General features: G+C 41.6%; 1 protein-coding gene and 1 long non-coding RNA gene across 2 annotated transcripts in view; both read right to left on the reverse strand.

Annotated features, from left to right (window-relative positions):
- Nucleotides 1-348: 348 nt before the first annotated feature.
- Nucleotides 349-17,237, reverse strand: part of LOC310635948 — a 51,228-nt gene continuing 34,339 nt past the window's right edge. The window contains exon 2 of the long non-coding RNA XR_014491575.1: nucleotides 349-1,244. This is a non-coding gene — a long non-coding RNA (uncharacterized lncRNA). The remainder of the gene's footprint in view (nucleotides 1,245-17,237) is intronic.
- Nucleotides 1,637-16,386, reverse strand: LOC310633226 (zinc finger protein 197-like; the record flags this gene model as incomplete). Its single annotated transcript, XM_083350913.1, has 6 exons — nucleotides 15,816-16,386; nucleotides 14,799-14,913; nucleotides 14,619-14,686; nucleotides 10,068-10,197; nucleotides 3,874-4,315; nucleotides 1,637-1,646 (listed from the first exon to the last, which is right to left on the reverse strand). The coding sequence occupies exons 1-6, from the start codon at nucleotides 16,221-16,223 to the stop codon at nucleotides 1,637-1,639; spliced, it is 1,173 nt and encodes a 390-aa protein (XP_083207039.1). The 5' UTR covers nucleotides 16,224-16,386.

Here is a 17,237-nt window from a genome sequence, read left to right on the forward strand (position 1 = left end):
TTTAAAGACAGGGTTTCCCTTGGCACCCATGGCCAGCTTAGTCAAGTAATTAGCCAAAAGCCAGAAGGGGTTCAAACTCCCTTCTAAATCAGAGAATCTCTGCTTCGGATAGAATTCCTAAAGATCTATGGGGCTGGCTTTCAACCCAAACCACCAATTCAACCATAGTTTGGTCATCAGATGGGGAAAATTACTGGGGATCTAAAGAAGAAAACCTTTGATCTTGGACATTGTAACTCTGGAATATTGTCCAGATTCCTGTCCTGCGCTGTGTGAGTAAAAAGTGCATTTAAAAAAGGAAGAATGAAGCTACGAGAGTGAAACGTTATATAAAAACAATTCTGGAGATTACTCCTTAAAAGAATGAAAACCAGGAGACCTTTATTCAAGAAATTGCATGATGACAGCAAAGCTGAGATCGCCCATCCTTGGCTTAAAGTTGGCATGGTGTTTTTTTATCATCCCAAGAGTTGAGGAAGCCAGAAGACTAAATAAAAGAGAACTGAAAGTGAGGGTGAAGGTGTAGGTCGTTCTCTGAACTTGTGGGTTGGTTTCCGAACATTTCATTACCAGGCTAGGTAACATCTTCAGCAGAGTTTAGAGGATGTCAGTGTTAAGTGTTCTTGTTTATCAGGGCTTCAGGTGTGGGTGTGTCAAGAGACAGTCTTGTGATGGGTTTTGAGATGGGGGGTTACATCTGGTGAGGGTCATTGGAAGATGAACCTCTGGGGGGCTTACATGGGTTGGTTGAGGGTCGGTGCTCTCTCTGGTTGGCTGTGGTTGGATTCTGAGGAGTTCATAGGCTGGTTGTAGGTCAATGTGCCTGTTGATGGAATTGCTCCCTATCACAAGGCTCTCAATGAAGACTCACACCGGACCCATCACAAGAACAGAGTAGAGTAGAATGGAAAGTAAAGTAACATAACAGAATAGAATCTGGAGGGGACCTTGGATGTCTTTTGTCCAGCCCCCTGCTCAAGCAGGAAAACCTATACCATCTCAGACAAGTGACTATCCAGTCTCTTCATAAAAGCCTCCAGTGATGGAGCACCCACAATTTCTGAAGGGAAGCTGTTCTCAGTGTTTGTTTGTCCTCAGTGTTAGGAACTTTCTCCTTAATTCAGGATTGCTTCTCTCTTTGATCAGCTTGCAACTATTGTTTCTTGCCCTGTCCTCTGGTGCTTTGCAGAATAATTTGATCCTTTCTTTGTGGCAGCCTCTGAAATACTGAAATCATGTCACACCTGTTTCTTCTTTTCTTTAGACTAGCCAAAGCCAAGTCCTGCAGCTCTTCTTCATATGTTTTAGTCTCCAGGCCTTTGATCATCTTAGCTGCTCTTCTGTGACCCTCTTCACACCCACACCTGAAGCCCTTATAAACACTTAACCCTGACATCCCCTAAACTTCACTGAAACGTTACCTAGCCTGGTAACGAAATGTTTGGAAACCAACCCACAAGCTCAAACAACAAACCTTCCCCCTGATCCTACACCCAAGCTACAGATATTCGCCACCAGATATTTATTGCAGAAATGAAAGTGTTGAAAGCCCTTCCAATTAATATTCAATGATGGAGATGTAAATTAAGTGGCAAAAAGAGCAAAGTCAAAGGCCAGAGTCATTGTTATGTAACTGTTAGATGCTTCTAGTGGCCAATAAATTTAGAGATGCAAAAAGTGAAGGGTGTAAAGTGGGTCTTCCAAAAAAGATTATATTTAGGGCTCTGTATGGACAAATCCTCAACATTATTCAAAAAAACCAATTGTAGTTATTTTTCTCCACTCTCTTCAGATTCATCGTTCTTATCTTCCCTACATTCCCTAACACTTCTTTTTTCCACAGTAATAAATAGCTCAAGTGTCCGAAATTTTTGACAATTTGTTTATATGGTTCTTTTCTGTGATCATAAAGGGACATGTTGAGTACACCCCTCTCTACACATCAGACAAATGTACGATTTTTCCGCAGTGTGGCACCATTTATGGGAAGTGAGGTAATTTGATGTAATGAAACATCTTCCACACTCCAAGCATTTATACAGTTACTCCCCAGTGTGGATTCTGTTATGTACAATATATTGATATTTTTGTCTGAAGCTTTTTGCACAGTTCTAGCATTTGTAGGGTTTCTTCCCAGTATGGGTCATTTTGTGAGCAGTAAGAGAACTTGAAATTCTGAAGCCCTTTCCACACTCCGTACATGTATATGGTTTTTCTTCAGTGTGGATTCTCTTATGAGAAGTGAGGGAATTTGATGTAATGAAACATCTTCCACATTCCGAGCATTTATACGGTTTCTCCCCAGTGTGGATTCTGTTATGTACAATATATTGACGTTTTTTTCTGAAGCTTTTTGCACAATTCTTGCATTTGTAAGGTTTCTCCCCGGTATGGATCATTTTGTGAGAAGTAAGATGACTTGAAGTTGTGAAGCCCTTTCCACATTCCAGGCATTTATATGGTTTTTCTCCAGTGTGGATTCTGTTATGTACAATATATTGGTCTTTTCTTCTGAAGCTTTTTGCACAGTTCTTGCATTTGTAGGGTTTCTCACCAGTATGGATCATTTTGTGAACAATAAGACGAGTTGAAGTTCTGAAGCCCTTTCCACATTTCAGGCATTTATATGGTTTTTCTCCAGTGTGGATTCTGTTATGTACAATATATTGGTATTTTTTTCTGAAGCTTTTTGCACAATTCTTGCATTTGTAAGGTTTCTCACCAGTATGGATCATTTTGTGAGCAATAAGATAACTTGAAGTTGTGAAGCCCTTTCCACACTCTGGGCATTTATATGGTTTTTCTCCAGTGTGGATTCTGTTATGTACAATATATTGGTCTTTTCTACTGAAGCTTTTTGCACAGTTCTTGCATTTGTAGGGTTTCTCACCAGTATGGATCATTTTGTGAGCAATAAGACGAGTTGAAGATGTGAAGCCCTTTCCACATTCCAGGCATTTATATGGTTTTTCTCCAGTGTGGATTCTGTTATGTACAATATATTGACATTTTTGTCCGAAGCTTTTTGCACAGTTCTTGCATTTGTAGGGTTTCTCCCCAGTGTGGATCGTTTTGTGAGCAGTAAGATAACTTGAAGTTCTGAAGCCCTTTCCACACTCTGGGCATTTATATGGTTTTTCTCCAGTGTGGATTCTTTTATGGGAAGTGAGGGAACTTGAATTAGATAAGTGTTTTCCACACTCCAGACATTTGTAAGGTTTCTCCCCGGTGTGGATCATTTTGTGAGTAGTAAGATTACTTGAAGTTGTGAAGCTCTTTCCACACTCCGGACATTTATATGGTTTTTCTCCGGTGTGGATTCTTTTATGGGAAGTGAGGGAACCTGAATTAGTGAAGTGTTTTCCACACTCCAGACATTTGTAAGGTTTCTCCCCGGTGTGGATGATTTTGTGAGTAGTAAGAGAACTTGAAATTCTGAAGCTCTTTCCACACTCCGGACATTTATATGGTTTTTCTCCGGTGTGGATTCTTTTATGGGAAGTGAGGGAACTTGAACTAGTGAAGTGTTTTCCACACTCCAGACATTTGTAAGGTTTCTCCCCGGTGTGGATCATTTTGTGAGTATTAAGAGAACATGAAATTCTGAAGCTCTTTCCACACTCCGGACATTTATATGGTTTTTCTCCAGTATGGATTCTGTTATGTTTAATATATTGGTCTTTTCTTCTGAAGCTTTTTGCACAGTTCTTGCATTCGTAGGGTTTCTCACCAGTATGGATCATTTTGTGAGCAATAAGATTACTTGAAATTGTGAAGCCCTTTCCACACTCTGGGCATTTATATGGTTTTTCTCCGGTGTGGATTCTTTTATGGGAAGTGAGGGAACTTGAACTAGTGAAGTGTTTTCCACACTCCAGACATTTATATGGTTTTTCTCCTGTGTGGATCCTTTTATGGGAAGTAAGATCATTTGAGTCTCTGAAGCGTTTTCCACAATCCAGACATTGACATGGTTTCTTTCCTTGTATTCTCTGAGGCAAAGTAACTGAGAAGGTCCTTCGGAAATGTTTTTCATGTTCATTTGGTTTCTTTATCGTGTGGCTTCCGCAACAGTCGTATAATCCTGATTCATCTGCGGGTAATTTTGCACAAGCCTCTTTTTCTGGCTGATCATCTTTGCCGGAGAAGTCACTGACAGCTACATGTGGTAAAGTAGAGCATTTCTCTAGCTCCCCCTTTAATTGTTTTTCCTCAGAACTTTGCTTTCCAAAAAATGTCTCTGCGTGTTTTATTCTGCCTTTTTGCAATACTGCAGCTGATTCTTGGCCAGAATCCATCCTCCTCCATTCATCACCTGCTTGGAGCAGAAAAAAAGGGAAAAAAAGAACAGTTGACATAAAGTGAGATGCAAACAGGATCAAGACTCCTCATTGTTGCATCTCTTATTTGAACATTAATTATGCCCCCACCCTCTCAAATCTTCTTCCTTTTAGCTCTTTTTGTGATTCTTCTGCCTGTGTCTATCAGGTTATGTTCAAAACATGGGGCGATGCCTGGTATCGGAGTCAGGTCCCCAAAGAATATTATTGTTTCCTTATGCCTATTCCTGAATCTGTAACTTTTCTTTGTGGCCTGCTATTCTGTTGGGAGGGGGGATGACTTGGGGATACTTTGCACTGTCCTGCTATGGTGCCCTTCCCCCAGGGGATGGAATGTATCACCCTTATCTGAGAGATGGTTGCTCTTGGAGCCAGAAGCAAATGAAAGTGAGAGAGACCTTGAAAGAATGTGCCAAAGAAGCCAGTTAAAACACTATTCCACCTGTGGGTTGGCTGGAATTCAAATGAACACTGGACTCTGGGGGGAGGAGTACTGAATAATGCTTTTATCGCTTCCACGGGTTTTTCCTCAGACCTCATCTTCTTTTCCCTGCTATCACTAGCCCCTAATAAAAGTTCCTTTTGAGACAATGCCTTTTTCAAGAGTTCTGCTTTATTGGGTGGCTTAGCTGAGGCAGCTCCTTACAATTGGGTCGATATAAGATCTGATGTTGGGGTCTCTCTTGACCTCTATGCTGCAGAATGAAAAACCTGAGGGGTTCTGCTCTCTGAGCTTACTTGTTTTCTTGCAGATGTTTCATTACCCAAACTAGATAACATCATCAGTGCTAGTAAGGAATAGGGTTTGTTCTTACTCCTTACTGGCACTGATGATGTTACCCAGATTGGGTAATGAAACATCTGTAAGAAAACAACCAAGCTCAGAAAGTACCAAGAATCCCTCATTTCAACCATGAGGTGCAAATATGCTCACTTATTAAGATCATGTAGACCAGGGGTCGCCAACCTTTGGGCTGCGGCCCACTACCGGGTTATGTCTGTTGGCCACCGGGCCACATGAGTGGCTTGCCAGTGTGCATGTGTGTGTGTGCGCGCACCCTCCCACTCATGTTAGCTTTGCCATGAGCATTGCTGGGGCGCTAGTGTTTCCACGAGCATCATGCAGGGGTCACGTGGGCCTTAGCGTCACCGTGTAGCATGGGTGGTAACATCATCGTGAGGATCACATGGACCTTAGCATTGCTGTGAGTGGTTTTTGTCCATGTGGCTCCATTTGCATGTGTGCATTGGTTTAATTTCAATCTGGACATGCTGGTGGATGTGAACCTGGGAACTCTTCTCAAGGAGGGAGCCCTGCACTGAAAAAAATAGTACTCAGACGGGGTATGTTCATTCATCCTTAGATGCCCCTGCATTTTCCGGGCAGAACTTACAAAAGGAAGCCTTGGAGAAAGTTGGGGGTGGGTGGGAAGAACCCCTGGAGTGGAAGGTCCCATTACTTGAGAACCTGTCCCATCAGAGGGCCCAATTCTCTAATAGCCAAATCCCTGTAACACTATTAGGACTTCCAAACGGCATCATTACAGGTAGAAAAACCATTCAAATAAAGAGCAGTTAAGGAAACATCAGAGGAAACATTCAGGGAGGTTTTAGGAGAAAACCTAACATTTATTGGAAAGTGGGGGGGGGGGGGAGTGGTCAATAACCAGCAGAAACCCAAAATCCCAAAATCACATGGTGAGAGAGAGAGAGAGAGAGGGGGGGAGAAGGTTTCGCTGGAGAGATTATCATTTAATTCAATGAACTGGTGTCTGGGAATCTCAGAGTTACTTTTGCTTCAACATTACCATGCCGTGTATTCAATATAACAGTAAGATTTTCAGAAACGGAATTAATCTGGATTTTTATTTGGATCCTTGAGCTGGATGTTGACAAATGATTCCCTTAACAACTGTGGGAAGAAAAATCACAAAATGAGTCAAAGGTCATTTAACAACCCTCTTGGTTAGTAAGAGAAATGTTGGGATCATAAGTCACCTTTTGATAATCTGGAAAGCCCTCAAGGAAAGCCCAGGTTAGGGCATCATGTCTGGGGCTCCCAGGAAAGCCGTAATTGTGCTTAGAAGGCCCCCCCCCTGTTGAGGTGGCCATTCTTATGCACGCTTTGTCCTTGCTTTTTTTTTGGGTATCTATTGTTTTTAAGCCTGGGGATTTTTGCTGTGCATCACCCAGAGTCACTTTTGGTGAAATAAGTGGCTATACAAATTTGAAAAAATAAAATAAAAATGTTTAAATAGAAATGAGAAAAAAAAATCACAAGATGTGAATTGGCACAGGATCCAAGCAGAGCGCCACTGATAGATAGATATTCAATATTTTTATGCACTGAAATGTTTGCTTCCTAGTTTATTTGTTGTTGTTAGTTGCGAAGTCATGTCCGATGCATCACAACCCCATGGACAATATTCCTCCAAGCCTTCCTGTCCTCTACCATCTTCTGGAGTCCATTTAAGCTTACGCCTATTGCTTCAGTGACTCCCTCCAGCCACCTAATTTTCTGTCGTCCCTTTCTTCTATCGCCCTCAATCTTTCCCAGCATTAGGCTCTTTTCTAGTGAGTCCTTCCTTCTCATTAGGTGGCCAAAGTATTTGAGTTTCAACTTCAGGATCTGGCCTTCTAAAGAGCAGTCAGGGTTGATCTCCTCTAGGACTGATCGGTTTGAACCCCTTGCTGGAGTCTTCTCCAACACCATAGTTCAAAGGCCTCAATTCTTTAGTGCTCAGCCTTTCTTATGGTCCAACTTTCACTGCCATACATTGCAACTGGGAAGATCATAGCCTTGACTATACACACTTTTGTTGACAGGGTGATGTCTCTGCTTTTTAGTGTGCTGTCTAGATTTGTCATGGCTTTCCTCCTGAGGAGCAAGCGTCTTTTAATTTCTTGGCTACAGTCCCCATCTGCAGTGATCTTGGAGCACAGGAAAATAAAATCTGTCACTACCTCCATTTCTTCCCCATCTATTTGCCAGGAATTGAGAGGGCCGGATGCCATGATCTTGGTTTTCTTAATGTTAAGTTTCAACCCAACTTTTACACTCTCCTTCTTTACCCGCAACAAGAGGCTCTTTAGTTCTTCTTCACTTTCTGCCATTAGAGTGGTATCATCTGCATATCTTAGGTTGTTGATATTTCTCCCGGCAATCTTAATTCCAACTTTTGATTCATCTAGCCCTGCTTTTATCATGATCTGCTCTGCATATAAGTTAAACAGGCCGGGCGACAGTATAGAGCCTTGCCAGACTCCTTTCCCAATTTTGAACCAATCGGTGGTTCCGTGTCCAGTTCTCACTGTTGCGTCTTGACCTGCATGTAGGTTTCTCAAGAGACAAATAAGATGGTCTGGTACTCCCATCTCTTTAAGAACTTGCCACAATTTGTTGTGATCCACACAATCAAAGGCTTTAGCATAGTTAATGAATCAGAAGTAGATGTTTTTCTGGAACTCCCTAGCTTTCTCCACAATCCAGCGTATGTTGGCAATTTGATCTCTAGTTCCTCTGCCTCTACGAAATCCTACCTGTACTTCTGGTAGTTCTCGATCCACATACTGCTGGAGTCTAGCTTGTAGGATTTTAAGCATAACTTTACTAGCATGGGAAATGAGTGCAATGGTGTGATAATTTGAACATTCTTTGGCATTGCCTTAGTTTGGAATTGGAATGTAAACTGACATTTTCCAATCCTGTGGCCACTGCTGAGTTTTCCAAATTTGCTGGCAAATTGACTGTAGCACTTTTACTGCATCGTCTTTTAAGATTTTGAATAGATCAGCTGGAATACAGTTACCAACACTAGCTTTGTTGTTGCTCAGATTTCCTAAAGCCCATTTCACTTCACATTCTAGGATGTCTGGCTCGGGGTCAGTGACCATCCCTTCGTTGTCATCAGGGACGTTAAGCTTGCTCTTGTATAGTTCTTCTGTGTAGTTTTGCCACCTCTTATTAATCTCTTCTGCCTCTGCTAGGTCCCTGCCATTTTGGTCCTTTATCATGCCCATTTTTGCATGAAACTTTGCCTTCATCTCTCCAGTTTTCTTGAAGAGATCTCTGGTCCTCCCTATTCTATTGTTTTCTTCTATTTCTTTGCACTGTTCATTTAAGAAGGCATTCTTATCTCTTCTAGCTATTCTCTGGAATTCTGCATTCAATTGGGCGTATCTTTCTTTTTCTCCCTTGCATTCCGCTTCCGTTCTTTCCTCAGCTATTTGCAAAGCTTCCTCACACAGCCATTTTGCTTTCTTGCATTTCTTTTTCTTTGGGATGGTTTTAGTTGCTACCTCTTCTACAATGTTGAGAAACTCCATCCATAATTCTTCAGGCACCCTGTCTATCAGATGTAATTCCTTAAATCTATTTGTCACCTCTACTGTGTATTCATCACGGATATGATTTACTTCATATCTGAGTGACCTAGTGCTTTTCCCTACTTTCTTCAGTTTAAGCTTAAATTTTGCAACGAGAACCTTATGACCTGAGCCAGTCAGCTCCCGGTCTTGTTTTTACTGACTGTATAGTTTCTCCATCTTTGGCTGCAGAGCACATAGTCAATCTGATTTCTGTGTTGACCATCTGGTGTTGTCCATGTGTAGAGCCGTCTCTTGGGTTGTTGGAAAAGAGTGTTTGCTATGACCATTGTATTATCTTGACAAAATTCTATCAGCCTGAGTCCTGCTTCATTTTGTACTCCCAGGCCAAACTTGCCTGTTATTCTGGTTGTATCCCAGTATTGCTTTTCCTACTTTATTATTGACTACGAAGGCTAATTCATTTCTTCTGAGGGATTCTTGCCTGCAGTAGTATACCTGATGGTCATCTGAATTAAATTCCTGTCCATTTTAATTTGCTGATTCCTAAGATGTTAATTTTCAGTCTTGTCATCTCTTGTTTGACCACGTCCAGCTTGCCTTGATTCATTGATCTTATTTTCCAGGTTCCTATGGAGAATAGATCTTTATAGCACCAGATGCATCCACAGCTGAGCGTCCTTTCAGCTTTGGCCCAGTCGCTTCATTCCTTCTGGCACTACTAGCACTAGCCCTCTGCTCTTCCCAAGTAGCATGTTGGACACCTTTTGACCTGAGGGGCTCATCTTCCAGCGTCATATCGTTTTGCCTTTTGGTATTGTCCATGAGGTTTTCATGGCAGAGATACTGGAGTGGGTTGCCATTTCCTCCTCCGGTGGATCACATTTTGTCAGAACTCTCTGCTATGACCTGTCTGTCTTGGGTGGCCCTGCATGGCATAGCTCATAGCTTCATTGAGTTACAAAGCCCTTCAGCGACAAGCCAGTAATCCATAAAGGGGTAGTAGTTTATTAATTTATTAAATTTATATGCGTCACCCATCTTCCCAATAGGGTGACTCTGGGTGGCTTAAAGAATGCTGAGGATGATGGATGGCCTAGAAACATGAAAAATAGATGGATGGATGGATAGATTAAGATAGATAGATAGATAGATAGATAGATAGATAGATAGATAGATAGATAGAAAGAAAGAAAGAAAGAAAGAAAGAAAGAAAGAAAGAAAGAAAGAAAGAAAGAAAGAAAGAAAGAAAGATAGATAAGTTCCTTGGAATAGAAAAAGGCTAGATCTCTTCCTGCTTCTTCCCAAGAGATGACATCTCTTTGGAGACCTTTTAATAAGAAAAAGCAGATGGCATTTGATTATTAAATTCTCTGATGGGCGAGTAGCAAATTTGCTTACCCAGAGACGCCACATTCCTATAATTTTCCAGCATGACTTCCCAATGGAGTGCTTTTTGGTCAGAATCCAGCTGAGACCACTCCTCCTTGGAGAAATACACGGCCACCTCCTCGAAGGACACAAGACCCTCCTGCACAGGGAAACAAAGAACCAAAAAAGGTCAAGGAGGATTTGTAAGGTCTATCCCATTACGTACAAATTCCCAAAGCAAAGACATGCACTAAGTTGAATGGCTGTGCTTGGTAGGATTTCAAGGTTTAGGTGAAAAAAATAGATCAAAAGCCTTTGAGTGAAGAAATAGTTCAGGCAAGCTTAATCGATGATTGATGTGGCAAGACTTTCAGTGCCATTCAGTGAATAGATCTACCTTATGGATCTACCATCTCTCACTCACTTTATATCTATATATATCTATCCATCTCTTTCTCTCTCTCTTTAGCTATTTATCTCTGTCTCTATGTAGCTATTATCATCTCTCTCTTTCTCTCTCTCTCTATATATATATATATAGTATCTGTCTATCTATATATATCTATCATGCTCTATCATTTCTATTATCTATAACTATCATCTACCTATCTATCTAATCTATCATCTCTATTTATAACTATCATCTATCTATCTAATTTATTATCATCTCTCTCTATCATCTATCATATAACTATCATCTATCTACCTATCTTTCTATCTAATCTATTATCATCTCTATCATATAACTATTATCTATCTATCTATCTATCTATCTATCTATCTATCTATCTATCTATCTATCCATCCAGCCATCCAGCCATCCATCTATCTCTATCTGAGTCATTGGCTGAAGTGAGGACGAGAAAGCAGAGAAAAATTCTTGGGATTGAAAGAAATTTTACAAAGCAAGATAGTTTGGCCTCCAAATCCAGACATGAATCAGAGGATTAGAAATTATTTTGCAAGCCAAAAGTTCTTTGATTACATGCATGACAATTTGATTTTTGTATTTGGCTACCTTCACTGGATTTTAATCTTCTGCCTTATCTTTTAATCTTTTCACTGGTTGTAGACAAGACTTTTTAGAATCCTAAAGGGGAAAACAACTCAAGAAGCTTGGGAAATTTTGAAAAGTGAGATAATAAAGGCCCAGTCTAGCACAATACCAACAAAGAAGAAAAATAACAGCTTTCAAAGGAAACCAGCATGGCTGCATAAAGAACTCTCTTACAAACTGAAAGATAAAAGATGAAGTGAGGGAAGCTAAGGCTCAAAATGAACTAAGGCTTGCGACCAAAGTCAAAAATAACAAAAAAAGCTTCTTTCAACATATACAAAACAAGAAAAAAGTTAAGGAAATGATTGGTCCATTAGTGGGGGAAAGTGGCAAGAAGGTGACAAGCAACAGGGAGAAAGCAGAACTATTTAACTCCTTTTTTGCATCTGTCTTTACACAAAGGGAAAAACAGTCCAACCTACCCAAACCAGTGCCATAAAAAACAGAATAGAAACGCAAGTTAAGATAGGCAAGAAAATGGTAAGTGAGCACCTGTCCAGCCTAGATGAGTTCAAATCACCAGGACCAGATGGATTACACCCCAAGGTTCTGAAGGAACTGGCAGACGTGATCTCAGAACCACTCAACTATATTTTTCAAAGATCCTGGAGCACTGGGGAACTACCAGAGGACTGGAAGAGAGCTGATGTAGTTCCCATCTTCAAAAAAGGGAAAAAAAACAGATCCAGGAAACTACAGACCTATCAGCCTGACCTCAATACCTGGGAAGATTCTGGAAAAGATAATCAAACAACAAATCAGCGAACACCTTGATGCGAACAAAGTTATCACTAAAAGGACCCAGATTGTTGGGGGCAATAAGCTGACTTTGTAATAATGCCGCTTGGGGTGTGTGTGAAAGCCCTAACAAGCAGGCATATACATAGAATGAAGGCTACTGCTAAGCTTGTAAGCTGCCCTGAGTCTTCGGAGAAGGGCGGGATATAAATGGAATTAAAATAAAATAAAATAAAAAATAAATAAAAGCCAACATGGGTTTGTCAAAAACAGATCGTGCCAGACAAACCTTATTGCATTCTTTGACCAAGTGACAAAACTAGTGGACCAGAGGAATGCTGTAGATTTAATTTACTTGGATTTCAGTAAGGCATTTGATAAAGTAGATCACAACCTACTACTTGATAAGATAGAAAAATGTGGGTTAGATAGCATCACCACCAGATGGATTCGTAGATGGCTGACAGGCCGTATTCAGCGTGTGGTCCTCAATGGAACTGCATCTACATGGAATGAAGTGTGTAGTGGGGTGCCCCAGGGCTCTGTTCTGGGCCCAGTGCTCTTCAACATCTTCATCAACGATTTGGATGAGGGGATAGATGGGGAACTCATCAAATTTGCAGATGACACCAAGCTGGCAGGAATAGCCAATACTCCAGAAGATAGGCTTAAGATACAGGAGGATCTGGACAGACTTGAACACTGGGCACTATCTAACAAAATGAAATTCAATTGTGAAAAAAGTAAGGTTCTGCATTTAGGAAGGAAAAATCAAATGCACAGGTATAGTATAGGTGGTACCTTGCTCGATAGTAGTAACTGTGAGAGGGATCTCGGAGTCCTAGTGGACAATCACTTAAATATGAGCCAGCAGTGTGCTGCAGCTGCCAAAAAAGCCAACACAGTGCTAGGCTGCATTAACAGAGGAATAGAATCAAGATCACGTGAAGTACTAATACCACTTTACAATGCCTTGGTAAGGCCACACCTGGAATACTGCATCCAGTTTTGGTCACCACGATGTAAAAAAGATGTCGAGACTCTAGAAAGAGTACAGAGAAGAGCAACAAAGATGATTGGGGGACTGGAGGCTAAAACATATAGGGAACGGTTGCTGGAATTGGGTATGTGTAGTTTAATGAAGAGAAGGGTGAGGGGTGACATGATAGCAGTGTTCCAATATCTCAGGGGCCGCCACAAAGAAGAGGGAGCCAAGCTATTCTCCAAAGCACCTGAAAGCAGGACAAGAAGCAATGGATGGAAACTAGTCAAGGAGAGAAGCAACCTAGAACTAAGGAGAAACTTCCTGACAGTTAGAACAATTAACCAGTGGAACAACCTGCTTCCAGAAGTGGTGAATGCTCCAACACTGGAAGTTTTTAAGAAGAGACTGGACAGCCATTTGTCTGAAATGGTATAGGGTTTCCTGCCTTAGCAGGGGGTTGGACTAGATGACCTCCAAGGTCCCTTCCAACTTCTTCTTCTTCTTCTTCTTCTTCTTCTTCTTCTTCTTCTTCTTCTTCTTCTTCTTCTTCTTCTTCTTCTTCTTCTTCTTCTTCTTCTTATTATTATTATTATTATTATTATTATTATTATTATTATTATTATTATTATTATTATTATAGACCTCAGAGGGAGCTAAGGCGACTGACAGCAACTTGAATCTTCTATTCCCATACCACGTTGCTCAGGAATACAAAAATATCCAAGCCAGAAGAAGAAAGAATTATAGAATCATAGAGTATCAGAGATGGAAGGAGCCTTGGAGGTCCTCTATTCCAACACTCTGCTCAAGCAGGAGGCCCTATACCATTCTGGAGAAATATTTGTCTAATCTCTTCTTGAAAACCTCAAGTGATGTGAGCATCCACAGCTTCTGGAGGCAAGCCGTTCCAATGATTAATTGTTCTCACCATCAGGAAATTCCTCCTTAGTTCTAGGTTGCTTTTCTCCTTGATCATCTTCCATTTGTTACTTTTGTTCTTGCTCTCACTTGCTTTGGAGAACGGCTTGATCCCCTCTTGGCTATGACTGCTGTCATGTCACCCCAATCCTCTTCTTTGCTAGACTAGACATATCTAGTTTCCACAACCATCCATTGTACAGGTTAGCCTCCAAACCTCTGATCATCTTTGTTGCTCTTCTCTACACTTTTCTCCACTAGAGAATGGAAGGAAAGAGTGCTCTGTATAGCACTGTGACTTCCTGAAGGAAAGGGAGCATTTGAATCTAATAAGTAAGCCTTTAGTAAGACCACACCTAGAATACTGCATCCAGTTTTGGTCACCATAGTATAAAAAAGACATTGAGACTCTAGAAAAAGTGCAGAGAAGAGCAACAAAAGATAATTAGGGGACTGGAGGCTCAAACATATGAAGAACGGTTACAGGAACTGGGCATAGCTAGTGTAGTGAAGAGACGGACCAGGGGTGACATGAAAGCAGTCTTCCAATATTTGAGGGGCTGTCACAGAGAGGAGGGGGTCAACCTATTCTCCAACACACCTGAAGGCCAGACAAGGAATAACGGATGGAAACTGATCAAGGAGGCATTCAACCTAGAAATAAGGAGAAATTTTCTGACAGTGAGAACAATCAATCAATGGAACAGTTTGCTTTCAGAAGTTGTGGGAGCTTCATCACTGGAGGCTTTCAAGAAGAGACTGGACTACCATCTCTCAGAAACGATGTAGGGTCTCCTGCTCAGGCGGGGGGTTGGACTAGATGACCTACAAGGTTCCTTCCAACTCTGTTATTCTATTCTATTAGTGAATTTTCTCCTCTTACTTGAGTTGGAGGTTCGACCACTGTTTCAGCTGCACCATACAGAGCAGACAACTCCGCAGGAGTCTTCCCTGTGAGGAAAAACAGAATTTTTAGAAAGCATAATTAATAACATAGGAAGCGACATTTTACAGAAGAGCAGAGTGCTTTGGACTTTCTGGAGAATTGAGGACCTTTGATTACCTCCCAAGGTGTCCAGACTTGGATCTTCCAGAGAAATGCTCCTCAAAAAGAACTCCTGAGGAGAATTTGATGGATTCCTGCTTCCCTCAGGATCTCTGATGTCCATTGTGAAAGACTTGAAATAGGAGACAGGAGAAAAGAAAAATTAATGGACATCACACAACACAAAATGGATTCTTGAAAGCCTCCAATGTTCCTCAGTGAGGCTGGAAAGTAAGAAAGGAACGTCTGTCACCAATTTTATATAACGGGTAATGAAACAATATCCTACAAGAATTAGTGAAACATCTCCACATATTATGATTTCGAGAAACCCCTAGTATGTCTGTGGAGATTCTCAGTCATTCAGGTCATGGTTGTCCCCAAGATGCTTCTTCATGAGGCAACTAGACTTTCTTGTTTTTCTTTGAAGCCGTTTCACTTCTCATCCAAGAAGCTTCTTCTGGACTGGATGATGGGGAATGGAAGGATTTATATTCCTTGCAGACAGCTGGTCATTTGCATTCTTTTAGAGATGTTGAGGCCACTTGGAGGTTTATCTGTGTCCTCAAGGTCATCTGAGTAGTGCAAATGGGTGTACAGTCTTCTTGGAGCTGCTGAAAAGACTGTATTGTAGACTGGAGACAGATTATGTCATATCCCTCCCCTCTATTGAGATAGGGCTGTTCAACATCATCTATCTCCAGTGTAATACACAATCCTTTCAGCAGTTTCAAGAAGACTCCACACCCATTTGCACCACACAGGTGACAGTGCGGACAGAGATAAACTTCCAAGTGGCCTCAACGACTCTAAAAAAATGCAAACAACCAGCTGTCAGCAAGGAGTAAAAATCCTTCCATTCCTCAGCATCCCATCGGAGCTGAAGAAGATTCTTGGATGAGAAGCAAAATGTCCCTAAAGAAAAACAAGTCCAGTTGCCTCGTGAAAAAGGCACCTTTGGGACTCTGGTAGGGAGTGGTGAAGAATTTTATTCCAGTCATCCCCTTCTGGGCTCCCAGAGTGAAGGTCTCTCACCTGCTCCTTCTGCTCCCCTGCCTGGCTCAAGAGGAGGCCTTCCACCAGGGCCACCGCCTGGGAGCTGGTCTCTGCTCCACACTCTCGCACCCAGTTCTCCATCTTCAGGGGCAGAAGGGCCAGAAACTGCTCCAGAACAACCAGGTCCAGCATCTGGGCTTTGGTGTGCTTTTCTGCTTTGAACCATCGATTACAAAAGTCATGGAGTCGGCTGCAAAGTCCTCGGGGATCCTCAGAAGCCTGATATCGGACGCTCCTGAAGTTCCAGGACTGAACTTCTGAAGGGACGATGGTGTCTTCTTCCAGCATCTTCTGCCCACTTCTTGCCCAGGTCTCCGAACAGCGCCCAGGCCGAACAGCTGAAAGGCCTTTTCCAGTTCCCTCACTTGCTAAAGGTTGGGTCTCCATTCTCTCTCTGTCCTGTAACGCAACTCCAAATGGGTCCAAGGACTCTTATGTGAATCTCCAAGCAACTTTTCATTCAAAGGACTGTTTCTCTTGCTGCAGCTGTGGTGATAGTTAGATGTTCAGCCCTCTTTAGCCGAGAGATATTTTTATCTATAAAATTATATGATGAGTACAAATGTTTCTAAGATAGAAAATAAAATAAATTCACAACAAAATCGAATAATAGAGTTGGAAGGGACCTTGGAGTTCTTCTAATCTAACCCTAAACTAATCAAGGAGAGAAGCAACCTAGAACTAAGGAGAAATTTCTTCACAGTTAGAACAATTAATCAGTGGAAATACTTGCCTCCAGAAGTTGTGAATGCTCCAACAATGGAAGTTTTTAAGAAGAGACCGGACAGTCATTTGTCTGAAATGGTATAGGGTTTCCTGCCTGAGTAGGGGGTTGGACTAGAAGACCTCCAAGGTCCCTTCCAACTCTTCTCTTCTGTTTTGTTCCATTCCATTCCACTCCAATCCCCGTTCTATTCCATTCTCCCCCCACTCAATCAGGAGACCCTATACCTTTTCCTTCAAACAACTGGTCAGTCTCTTCTTAAAAACCGCCAGCGATGGAGCATCTAGAACATCTGAAGGCAAGCCGTTTCACTGGTTAATTGTTCTAATTGTCAGGAAATTTCTCCTTGGTTCTAGGTTGGTTTTCTCCTTGATTAGTTTCCATCCACTGTTTCTTGGTCTGCTTTCTGGTGATTTGGAGAATAGGCTTAGATATTGGAATACTGCTAACATGTCACCCCTAGTCCTTCTTTTGATTAAAATAGACATAACTAATTCCTGAAACCATTCCTTATAAGGTTTAGCTTCCAGCCCCCCCCTCCCCCAATCATCTTTGCTGTCCGTCTCTGCACTCTAGAGTCTCAACATTTTTTATATTGTGGTGACCAAAACCTGATGCAATATTCCAAGTGTGGTCTTAGCAAGGCGTTATAAAGTGGTACTAACACATCATTTGCT

The sequence above is a fragment of the Vipera ursinii genome, assembly GCF_947247035.1.
Source record: "Vipera ursinii genome assembly, chromosome: 2".
NCBI lineage: Eukaryota > Metazoa > Chordata > Lepidosauria > Squamata > Viperidae > Vipera > Vipera ursinii.